This window comes from Ochlerotatus camptorhynchus, unplaced genomic scaffold, assembly GCF_037179485.1.
Source record: "Ochlerotatus camptorhynchus isolate MF236.1 unplaced genomic scaffold, CSIRO-AGI_Acam_v1.1 ptg000367l, whole genome shotgun sequence".
Taxonomy (NCBI): Eukaryota; Metazoa; Arthropoda; class Insecta; order Diptera; family Culicidae; genus Ochlerotatus; species Ochlerotatus camptorhynchus.
In genome coordinates this window covers 4190957-4203246 of record NW_027040855.1, presented here as the reverse complement: position 1 = coordinate 4203246, position 12290 = coordinate 4190957, and the positions used below count along the sequence as shown (strand labels likewise).

The window sequence follows — 12290 nt, the reverse complement described above, 5'->3', positions numbered from 1 at the left end:
ATTTGTGAATTTAGAAAAATGTGGCGCCTTCCCGTTTTTATCAACTCGCGATTTCTTCATTTTTTGCATTCTATAAAATGTATCGAACGCTTTATTCAATTTCAGATTGTACTGGACCACTCTTCATGGGTTAGAGGTCCATGTGGTATTTCATGAAAAAATGTCCAGAAAGCACTACCCATCTAACAATTTTAGCTGCAGACTAGCTGATACAACTGAAAAATTACGTTATGCATCTAATTTGTGCCTGTATAGGCTGGTCTGCAGCTAGAACTGTTTGTTGGGTAATACATATCTGAGGAAAGTAATAGCTGATGAGATCGTGTTGACAAAACCATCAACTGGAATTTGTTTGAAAATTACTGGAAAATCAGGGAACATCAGGGGATTTTGTTTTCTTCATTGAGTCGACACCCTGAATAAAAAACTGATCAATATCAAGTCAAACGGTCGAATATGCTTTTGCTGCTTTCCCTCAAACGCGTTTATTTTGATGTTAAAGTTTTCTTTGTGGAGGATGTTTACAATCATTAGTGCTTATTGCCATGAATTAATCGTACTTTTTCATTGATATGAATAAATTTGGCCAGCTTCTAAGATACACTTATTTTATTACTTTTCAATTTTATTGTAGGATAAAATGTTGAGTGCTGATCCTAATACTTCATCTTTCGAACGAATCTGTTTAAGAGGCATAAGCATGTTAGGTACCTCTATATATGCATTTAGATTAACATCCGAAATCGTTTCTTTTTGTATATTCGCCCCTAGTAGGATTTCCCGCTGTTTCTTTTTATGAATCGGTAGGTCTTAGAAAATATCAACAAATGTTAATCTAAGTGCATAACTACGGGTACCAACCACTTTTGCAGTGCCAGGTACTAGGTATGAAGTCTGTGAGAGGGAAATTACATATCGAGAGTCATCGAAATGCATGGCTTGTTGAGAGAATGAGCTCGTGAGAGAGAATTCTCCCCCTCTCAAATTTGAATGTTTTGGCTCTCTGGGAACTGGTAGTGAAGCGGGTAAAACACGTTTGAGAAAAGCTTTGTCTATTTAATTGTTGCTTGTTTAACAATAATTTTCAGGGAACACTGAACGACAAGGTTCAAGAATGATATCTAAAGGTTGTCGTCAACGATTTTTGACCTGATTATGTATCAAAAGCGTATTATTTTCACTTTTCCAAATTTCTATATTTACTACCAATGGCACAGAAGTAGCTTTGACTAAATGGTTCATTGTATAATGTGACACAATATTTGTCAAATGAAATTAACTAACCACTGGCACAGCGAAGGTAGGGTACTACCTCTTCATAAATGGCCTTAAGGAACATATAAAATTGTCTTTTAGCATGGGAGTCTACTTCTGTGCTTTTCATACAGTCAGCTCTTTTCTACTTGATCCCTCCCTAGCTTGATATTCCCGTTAACTGGAAATCCAGGATACTTCGACCACTTTTCCCATTAAAATTTCCAAAATTTACCTCCGTAACTCGAAATCCTCCCTAACTCGAAGGTTCATCCAATATTTGAATTTATATTTTAGGATTCTTCAGACTTGCCCGGAAGTTTTTTTTTTTTATTTCCCCTGAAAGTTCCTTGTGACTACTCCCGGAAATTTTCTCTTTGACTTTTTCAAGAAGACTCTTCCAATTTTTCCCGGAAATTCATTCCATCTTTACGCGGAAGGAAGTTCCAGTTTGGATTTCTCCGGAAGTTTTTTCCGACATCATCTGGGAGTTTATTCCAGACTTCCTCCAGAAGTTTCTTTTGACTGCTACTGGGCGATTCTTGCGATTTATCGTGGAAGCACCTTCAGACTTCCGCCAGAAGTCCTACGGACTTGTCCCGAAAGTGTCTTCCGACTTCCTCCGTAAATTTCGCTGGAAGTTTTGTCCAACTTGATCCAAAAGCAATTTTACTTATCCTAGATGTTGAACTCTCGACATATTCTGTCAGCTTCCTCCGGATGTTTCTGCCAACTTACCTCGATTTTTTTTTTTAAATTCAAGACCCTGGACTGGACTAGATTTTCAGGATACAGTCACTTTGAAGAACTACTAAGAGAATTTTAGATTTTTTTTCCCAAAGCATTTTTGAGCCGATTTTAGAATGAATTCTAAATATAACACCAAGGTATTTTAGAGAATATAAAACTGAACAATGCAAGAGGTCCTAAATAACATTGATCGATTCCCTACATCGACTTTCTCTTTCGTCAATAACTTGAGTACCAAAGCATACAATTATTGACTGCTTATGCTGAGTGTGGAAGCACTGTACCTACTATTCAATCCATTGCTCTGTGCAGACCGTTTGTACCGGTAAAGGACGAGGCAATGAAAGAGCCAACAAAAACATTCAGTCATTCACGAACAGGTGACTCACACCGCTTGCTTTCGCTCACACAGCATGTAAATTGAGGCACTTTTCCATAGAAAATGTACGCTCAGTCATTCAAAACAAGTATTGGATACCATCACGGAAGAATAAACGTGCTGATTGAGCTACTGACTGAGTGCTTGGCTGTCATTGACTTGTTTAACTCTCAATCATTCAGACTCCCACGAGGTAGTGAATGATGAGGCAGATGGCAGTTCATATTCATATGAAAATGACTCATTGAACTTGACTGTTTGGCGCACTGTTGAGCACACAATCGTTTCTTGTCGTGTTTGTCGTATTAGAAGCTAGATAATAGCTTCTATCATCGATCTGTTTGCTGAAAATAGCTGGGAATGTCTTAACATGGCCGTGAGGATACAAAGAAAAAGTCGATGAAGAGAGTCTGTCAATGTTACTTAGAACCTAATGCATTGTTCAGCTTGATATGTCCTATGAGCGAATTTTGACCAAAACTCCACGTCGATTGTGTGAGTATTTTTTAAGTAGCTCTGTGGAAAACTCCATGGTGATTTTGAAGAAGATTCCAGGATCTGTGAAAAACATCAACGGAATCGAATTTTGAATTACCCTTAGAAGAATTTTAAGTTTATTCCAAGGATAATTTAAAAGGCATCACGAAAATATTTTTTAGAAAGTTTTAAGGGCAATTCCAAGTGAATTTTCCGTAGAATTTAGAGAAGTGCTCCATTCTGAGCAAACTTTTATGACAATTAAGATGTGAATAGCATGGTAATTCTAAGGAGGAATCAAGCAAATTAAAAAAAAGCATTTAATTGAAACTTTAGTGAATTCTTAGAAAATGTTTAAAATTCGTAGAAAATAAGTTCGAATTTCATAGATTTTTTAGAGTGTTCTGTAGAGAAGTTCTGCATTGTTATAAACAAAATTTCAAGGGTCTCCTAGAGAGAATCTCAAATTTATAGAAATCATGTAAAATCTTGAGATAATTTTCAAAGACTTCGATCGTAGAAACAAGTTATAAATTCCAGAAAAAATGTAGTGATCCATTTACGTAGTTATCTCTTGGGCTCAATCGCTTTTGGTGTTATGCTTAATTTAAATGTGTATCGCACAACCGGGAATCCCGGAAAATTACTAATTGGGATTTGTTGATCACCATCTTTAGATTTGGTTAACTGGTTTCGGAAATATGACTGAAACATATCTTGGAATCAGGGATGACCCAAAACGTACCAATCCCCTGCGTCACTTCAACTCAATTGAGAATTCGAAAACAAGATTATTGACGATAATATTGAGTGGCCTGAACCATATTGGTCACACACGATCCTATTCCGGTGCCCCTAGAAAAGTGACTACCCGAGCAAAATCCAGCATCAAAATGACAGCAAATTGAAATCAAATTTCAAACATCAAACTGAAATCATTCAGTGTTCACTCGGCTGTCGACAGAAGCAGGCCACTCTCGATGTGTGTAACACAAGCGTCTGTTTACTTGGCAGCAACCATTGCTGCGATGGAAGCGTGCTGCCCCCCGTTGGTGATACTGCCATACAATGAAACCACTGGAAGTGGCTCCCGTTCTGATGGAGGAGGCTTATTGGATAGGGGAAGATAAAGTGTTTATTGTGTTGCACCTTTTGACTATAGTGTTAAGATGTTTAGTATAGTACACAAGAATCATCGGCTCTGTAAAGTTTATTCAATTGAGCTTTAACAAATAAATCCACCAAAAAGTTTCATTCTGAAATCGGTTTACGCAATTGAAAAATTTGATAACAAATTGAGTTTTCAGTTTGATCTCTCACTGAGAGCAGAATTAGTTTTCAATGCGATATTTTAACCGTTAAAACGACGAAAACGACAGCAATCTGAGTGGTTATTATCATGGACATCACAACATCAAATTATGTTTTCAATTTAAGCCCAGACATTGCTCGGGTAGAATCTTACTTAACTCAAAAGAAAGGCTACGTGTGATTCATCAAATCACATAAGAATTCAAAAACAAGATCATTTGTGGTCGTATGGAGTTCCCAAGAATATTTACACCAATATTAGATTGATGCACTTCTTTTGGCTTTATTACGTCCCCATTGGGACTTTACGCCGGCTCTCTTAGTGTTCTTTGAGCACTTCCACAGTTGTTGATTGAGAGCTATCAAAGCCTGTACCAATTGAGTTTTTTTTTAATTTAGAAAAGTATATCGGTTTTGATACATCATTTGAAAGATCTTCGTTTTCTGAGCACAACGATATTTTTATGAATTTTCGCTAATGTAATCGCACTTATTTCAATTTTCACTTGGGTTTCGAAAGAAGCAGGAAACTCTCGATAAGAGTCTCGCGATCGTCTGTTTACTCGGCAGCAACCATTGTGTGGTCCAGGTTGCCAAGTGATTTTTCGAAAAATCAGGCTGTTGTAGAGTGAAAAGTCTGGATTTGTCCGTATCAGTGTTGGAAAAATATCAAATAATCAAATTTCACCAAAGCACAATATCACGCTTGATTTTCGTAGCTAAAAATCAACAAGCAAACAACTGCGGTTGATATCGTTAGCTTTGATATTGCAGCTCGGAATATCAAGCTAACAAAACTCACCAACTGCAGATCTCACCAAACTGTGGTGAGATTGAGTTTCGTGATTTTCTCGTTACACCCGAACGCAACCCAAACTTCCATTAGGCTGGCAGCAATCGTTTCGTGTCTGCCATCGGTGAAGAGTAAAAAGAGATAGCATTATCATACCTCCTCTTTCTAAGAAAACGAGGTGCAACACAATCATATTTGCGTCGATTCAACTCTCAGCTTTAACTTTACACGTTGTGAATAGTCTCATAATATCAAAGGAGCTTGTAAAATCAAGATCAAGCATGATATTTTGCTCCATTATCACGCGTGGTATTTGAGAGCGTATGAGAGCGGAAAAATATCAATTTGCTAATGATCATGCCATCACTGGTCTGGATGTTCTTTATAATGACGTTTTTTAAATATATGTCAAAACCTTAACACCAAGGATAATGGCTTGTTGCATATCTCCTCGACCATCAAATGTTAATATATTATTTCAAAGTATGCCAAAGTCATTGAGCTGGCACCAACACATTTTGTTGTGGCTCAAACTTTAACCCCAGAAGTTAACCACATTGCTTGGTTCATCCAGAAATTGATTCCAAAAGTTAAAATCAGCTATCTTAAATCTGAATAATTTCCCAAGGAATAATATTTGAAAGTTTTCCGTGAGCAGTAAAACCGTTTGATGCCCACTTTATTTAACATTGTAAACCAAGGCGAATTGAGAACTCTGGAAAATGATAAAACGTCTGGTCTAGACAAGAGATTGTTTGGATGGTCCATTAATATGGAAGGTTGGCAACGCTGGTGTTGCCCTCCTCATTGTTCTTCATCAGCAGTTTTTTCGGTCGATGCGTCGTCGACTTTCGAGAGCAACCGTTTCGTGATGAGTGTGTGAGTGATGACAACGTTTTGTGTCCATTGCTACAATTGAAACGCTCGGCCCCCCGTTGGCGAAGCTGCCATACAATTAAACCACCGGATCCCGTTCTGATGAAGGAGGCTTTTTGGATAGCGGAAGATAAAGTGTTTAAGTAAATCCTCGGCTGTGTAAAGTTAATTCGATTGAGCCTTATCAAATGAATTAATAATCAAACAATGGAACTTATTTAGAATAGTTGCAGCGTACCAAAAATAATTAAATTTTGGATTTCGCTTCCATTTTAAATGCAGATAGATCAATACCGCTAAACAACTCAATTGTTAGCTCGCTCCCATACAAAGTCCCACTGAGGGGCGCTAAGATCTTGATTTTATTGAAATAGTTCCAGTGCACCAAATTTGGTGAAATTTTGGATTTCGGTTTCATTTTTAATGCAGATTACCAATATGCATTTACCTCAATATCCTCAAAAAACACAATTGTGGCAAGTACAGATATGATCTACCAAATGCAGTGTCGAACTTTTAGCTGTCAACCCTCAACTGCTCGAGTTATGGGTTTAGTCCTTTCTATAATTTGATAAATTGATGGAAGCAATATTTAGTTCTAAACTAATCTAGCTTATCTTGAGCTTTCTTTTTTGTTTAACCATTGTTTTTCTTCCAATTCGGTCACGAAAACATAATTTTAATTGAAATTTGATTAGGACCAACTACTTAGGTTTCACATGCCGAAATGTTTGACCCAAATTTCAGTCATAAATTATCAGTCTGACGTTTTATTTAATTTAATCTATTTATCAAGGCTCAGTAGTGGTGACTTTGTGGAGCCGTAATGCATTATTCGTTTTACAATGTTTCCTAACACTAAAGTTAGTTGAAGAAGACTGAATACTCGCGGTTTACAGGTTCCATCGTTTTCACATATTTACTGCTTTATTCTAGCAGATCGAAGTGAAAACGAAACATGGTAATCCAATAATGCAAGCTTCTATCATTTTGCATGTATGGTTTAAAAAAGAACAGATTTAATTGAATGCGTTAAGTGTTCATGTTTCAATCAGATTTCATCCCGAAAAAAATTACATGAATCAACCGCATAATTCGAGCAGTTCAAAATGACGTCGTAAAATAATAATACTATGAGATTTTTGCTATTAGAACCACAAGAAACATAGTAATTTGTTGGTCCAGTTTTCTGGCATCGCGCCAAAACTGCTTGACAAAGTGGTCCATTATTCCTGAGATTTTCTCGAATTTGAAATATATCTTCTTATCCTAACCGGTGGTGACCTTTTGCTCCTAATACCAGTCGATCCTATATGGATTTTTTTTTTTAAATCGACTCAATTAGAGACCATTTTGAATATTCTCCTATTGACCATCATTGACTGCTGACCGTCCCAGACGTCCCTACACGTAATCCTCTTACCACCCAGAATAACCCTCTCCACTGAAAAACAACAACAACAACAGCACCAACCGACACAAGGAGTCTCTAATTGGAAATAAAGTTGGATTTATTTCTGAACCCGGCAACCCCCGGAGCTGAAGTGGAGAAAACTGAAAGGTAAAGCCGGTTTACATCTGCGTTTACCTACAGTTAAAGGAAAACTCACTCATTTTTCGCAACGCTGCATCAGCTGTGGTGAAATTAAAAATGGCCAAATGATTGTTAGAAGAAGAAGAATAAGAAGAAAACGCAGTTTTGTAAGCCATCAATCTGAATTCCATTTGCTTGCTGATTTTTGTTTTATTCAACTTATCCTCTTAGCTTTTATCATTCACACTATTTATAAGCGGGAGTTTTTGTTTGTTTTTCGTTTGCACGGATAGTCGATGGAAAATAGTGGGATTTTTGTGTTCATTTGCGATCATTTGATTGTATGTATATAGGATAGGAGAGATTTTCGAATTCCGGCGAATTTCGCAATTCTTGTTTCACGTTTCAAAAAAAAAAAAGAAAGCCGGGTGCAATATTGGCTGCCTAAATCTTGTCACGTTCAGCAGGATCATTTCTAAATTTTCATTGTTTTGTTATATACTTTATGAATATGCGTGTATGTGTGTGTGTTTGTGTTTTATTGAGTGTTAGCTGTATGGATAGAGATTGTAAATACTTCTGTCATTTCTTTCTTCTTTGCTCTTTTTTTTTAATTACGCTATTAGACTCTTTGTTTAGATTGTTCTCTCCTAATAACATTTATCGAAATATGAGTGTGTGTGTGTTTACTTTTTAGTATTTTTTTGTAAGTTTTGCTTCCTTTAGCTTATTCTGATTTTAGACTACTAGTTTCCTTGTGAAAGAGTTTTTTTTTTGAGAAACAGTGCCGGAGACAGCGGTCGTCACTGACTGTTGTCTTGATTTTCATACGCGCACAAAAATACCATCGAAAGTCTACTACTGTACTTATTTGTTTTGGTGGTTGGGTTTACTGATCTATCTGGTTTGTTTTTGTTCATGTTTCGCTAGAAAAAAGTGTCTCTGGTATGTAGGTATGTGTTTTTAGTACTAACACTAGTAGCTGTAGTAGTAGCTGTAGCAGCAGCATTAGCAGTTAGTTGCAGCAGTAGTCGTATCGTTATAGGATGCTGTTGTAGAAACAAACTATTCCTTGGTGGCTTCCTGCGACTCCTGTTCCGCCTCCGGGGCGGCTTCTTCGGTCGTCGTCTTTTGCTCGTCGACGTTGGCAGCGGCCTCCGCTGCGGCAGCAGCCGCCGCACGGGCTTCGGCATCTGGATAGGGGAAGAGAAAAGATTGATATTATTGACTGGACTAGAATAAGTCTTACTACAGAATACACTCTCAAGTAACATTTGCAAGTTTTACCAAGGATTTAAAGCATTATTTAAGTCTAAAACATGGTTTAAAGATCCCTCATAAAACCAAAATTATTACTTGGGCTGTTAAAGGAAAATTTAGACCAACATAAAAAAGTGGCGGAAATTTATTTTCGTCAGTGCATGTTTTCAACACTGAGCTAACCTTACTTTTCCGTTTGCTTTTATTCTTCCTTCTCAATGGTAGTGAAAAAGATATCATCGAATGACAGCCAAAGCTTGCCCTATTATGGACAGGAGGTTTAGTTCACTAATAATCGCCAAAAGTGCAGGAACTCAGCGATGAGTAAATTTGCCTCATGGGTTCCTGTGGAAAAACTATAAAATCTGCTGGAAAATGAGGCAATTGACGAAAGTTTTACTCAGTCTAGGAGTAGTACCAATAGACTGAGTCAATCCAATCTTTACATCTCTCATATTCGGGAAGTTTTTCCTGGCCAAACCTGGTAAAACGAGGCAAATTTACTCATCGCTGAGTTCCTGCACTTTATGTGATTTATGAGTTAACTAAATTCAAATTTGGGTGTTCTCATTCACCGTGTAAAAATGTAGTTTTAAGGTTTCCTTTATTCTAATCTTGCCCGTTCGACTGAAACCCGATGCGATATGTTTGCTGGAAGTACAATTTTAACAGATTCAACACAGATGGCGGTAGTGCTGTAAGACCGATGCTATTTAATAATGCTATCTCGCATCTTAAAGTTAATTTTCGTATGCTGATAAATTCAGATTATTCCGTCTTCACTAGAATGATTCTGAATGCATATCAATGTTCATCAATCTCTTTCTCAAGTAAACATTTAAAAGTTCTTCTACTATTGTATTCCTAGTCGATTTTTTCTCTTCGCATTGCCACAGTACAGTGAACTAATTTTTCGAAATTATTACAATGCAGTGTAGTGAAATATTGCATTAGCTAGCAAAAGCAACAATGATGCACGCACCGAAAAATGTTATTCCAGCCGAGTTATTAACAAACGAGAAATTCTATGAAGAAAATCGATCACCGCAGTTAGGCCCTTATGATTCCTGAACACTAAATTTATTCTAGCACGCTGTATCAAAGTAGGCCTTGGAGACACATTAGGTGGAAGAAGGCAGAGACGATGTTAAATAAAAGACGCACGAAGACTGAAATCAAGTTCCAATCGAGCCGCAAAATGCGGTTCCAATCGATCAATGTAAATAAACACAAGCGCATCATTAGGAAAAGCGTGGGAAGTATTGAGATTGAAATATAATGTTTTAGAATTGAATAATTTTGTTTGCGTATGTAAAGTGTAAATCGTCAACCAGACAGGCCTTTTATAATATTTTATGTCATCATAAATTTAATTATCTATTCCCTCGTCCGCTATAATTTCAAAAATAGGAACAGCACCTAGCACTGCTAATAGTTTTCCGCTATCCGATGAAACGTTTAAATGTAAATCGTAATTGAAATGTAAAAAGTATATTTATTTCAAATACATCAGTTTAAAATCGACTTTCATTTAAACGACAATTCAATTATCAATATGGTAGATTAATTATGCTAGATCATCGAGAGTTTTCCGCCACGCTTTGACCAGGAGGAAACCGACCGAATTGAAACCACTTTTCTCTGACGACGTTGTCCAGAAAAAACTTACATTTGTCACGTTTTATTCGTTGTAGTTTTACAAAAGGATGCTGTGCATTTCAATGAAATTTTATAAATAATTACCGATACGGTCAAGAAAGAATTCGTTTTACCGTGACGATGAAGCAGACGACAGTCACTCAAATTAAAAGTCACTCGCAGTAAACACAAAATTGCAGTTTGCCAAATCTTGCAGACAAAATAACTTAGTTGGCCGTGAAACCAAATTTACTTTTATTGTCTCAGCGCGTCTCTTATCAAGCATCGTCTCTGGAAGAAGGGGGAGTTGTGCGCGTTTGAAAATCAAATCATGCGGGCAATTTCATGGACGATTATCATCGCAGAGGAGCGGAGGTCCAAAACCTCTCAAAAACTGTCTACTTTGCTTATGAACAGTCCCTTATGGATTACAAGTTAGCATTTAATATGTAAAGAGGGAGTTCTTGGCACTGAACAAGTCTACCAGTCTACGAAATACGCTAAGCAATTGGAACGAAATTCAAAGAAAATTACTCAACCCATTCTTGGAGCTCTTCACAGCATTTGATGGTAAGTTACATTACATAGTCAAATAAGACAAACTACTCAAAATGGGAAATATTGGAGACCCAGTATCAGTCGAAAAAATCTACCTCATCCAAAAAGCAGCGCTGATCTCAATAAAGCACTTTTTCTCTTCGAAACTCGAAAACCAACAAGCCATTCTACCAAGTGCATTTATCCTGTCATTTTAGATGATAATTCTAGACGAACAATTAAAAAGGTCCGATCGATTCTCTCCATCGACTTTCTTTTTCGTTAGTAGCTCAGCTACAAAAAAAACTCGGTTGAGCTTGATGTTCGCGATGCTAGCTGAGAATCAGAGGAGATTATTTCTGTGTTACCTGACTTATAAAGAATATACGTTGTACACGAGTACCCCGAATACAACGTATAGTTCGTTTAATTTTTCATTGCAAATGCTATGTAAATTTAGACGAGTCATACGTTGTGTTCGGGGTACTCGTATACAACGTTATAAGTCAGGTAACACAGTAGGGGAAATGGATGCAATGTCGGCCTAAATGCCCCTAATTTGGGCCCATATATAAATTTAGCAATCGACTAAATTTGCAATAGCGACATTAGTACCGTCCCAATGATGCGTTCATATAGATAAAATTGATAAATCAAGACCAACCATTGAAATGGCCTCAACTCCATTTTGCAAACAAACCTTGCAAGGCCATTTTCTCGTGAACCGAAACCTACATTCGCAAACCTTAACCACAATCGGGTAGAGGAGAATTTCCTCTACTTGTTCGTTTTGTTGTTTTGCCTTGGTGGACTTCGGCTCGCGAGAAAATGGCCTGGCCTGGAAATTGTTTGCAAAATGGAGTTGAGGCCTTTTCAATTGTTGGTCTTGAAATAGCAGATTTTTAGCGATGGGCCCAATCTTAGATCCTTAGGCCAACATTATAGCCATTTCCCCTATGTTACAAAAATAATGTGAAATCTGTTGGTAAACGGTGATTGCTTTTTACTAGATTCGTTTCGTGGTCGTGGGCTATAGTCTTTATTTTTGTACTCATGCTCTACCATCACCACTCTCGCATAGCACGAGCGGTAAAACAAAATTCATGTGAAAAGAAAACTATCAAATAACTATCATATCGACAGCGTCATTCCGTTATAATTCTTCTATTTTGTGTGTATTTCAACTATTTTTGATTAGCAATGCTTCCTCTCGCTTATCGTTGCATATTATATTGATAATTGTCATAAGCACGGAATGAGCAGCTCTCATAATGAGAAAAAAACCAACACGAAAGCGGAGCATTCTTCGGTGGCACGGTCGTATGAGAGCCATGTCATATGACATTTTAGTTTGGTACTGTATTTCGATAGCTTATGTTGCGAGAGTCAGATGGAAAGGCAACGGATTATCACAGAAAATACGATGACTACTGTGACCGCGTACACCACTGGATAGGACCATTTGAAATGTTGATCGAGAA

General features: G+C 37.3%; 2 protein-coding genes across 8 annotated transcripts in view; one reads left to right on the top strand and one right to left on the bottom strand.

Annotated features, from left to right (window-relative positions):
• LOC135709883 (mesoderm induction early response protein 1) overlaps nucleotides 1-12290 on the top strand; it is a 34476-nt gene that overhangs the window by 15238 nt on the left and 6948 nt on the right.
• LOC135709868 (dual specificity calcium/calmodulin-dependent 3',5'-cyclic nucleotide phosphodiesterase 1-like) overlaps nucleotides 3415-12290 on the bottom strand; it is a 714199-nt gene continuing 705323 nt past the window's right edge. For all 7 annotated transcript variants that reach the window (XM_065232299.1, XM_065232301.1, XM_065232294.1 and 4 more), the window contains one exon: nucleotides 3415-8567. In XM_065232299.1, coding sequence (XP_065088371.1) covers nucleotides 8440-8567 — 128 coding nt within the window. In that variant the 3' untranslated portion in view covers nucleotides 3415-8439. The remainder of the gene's footprint in view (nucleotides 8568-12290) is intronic.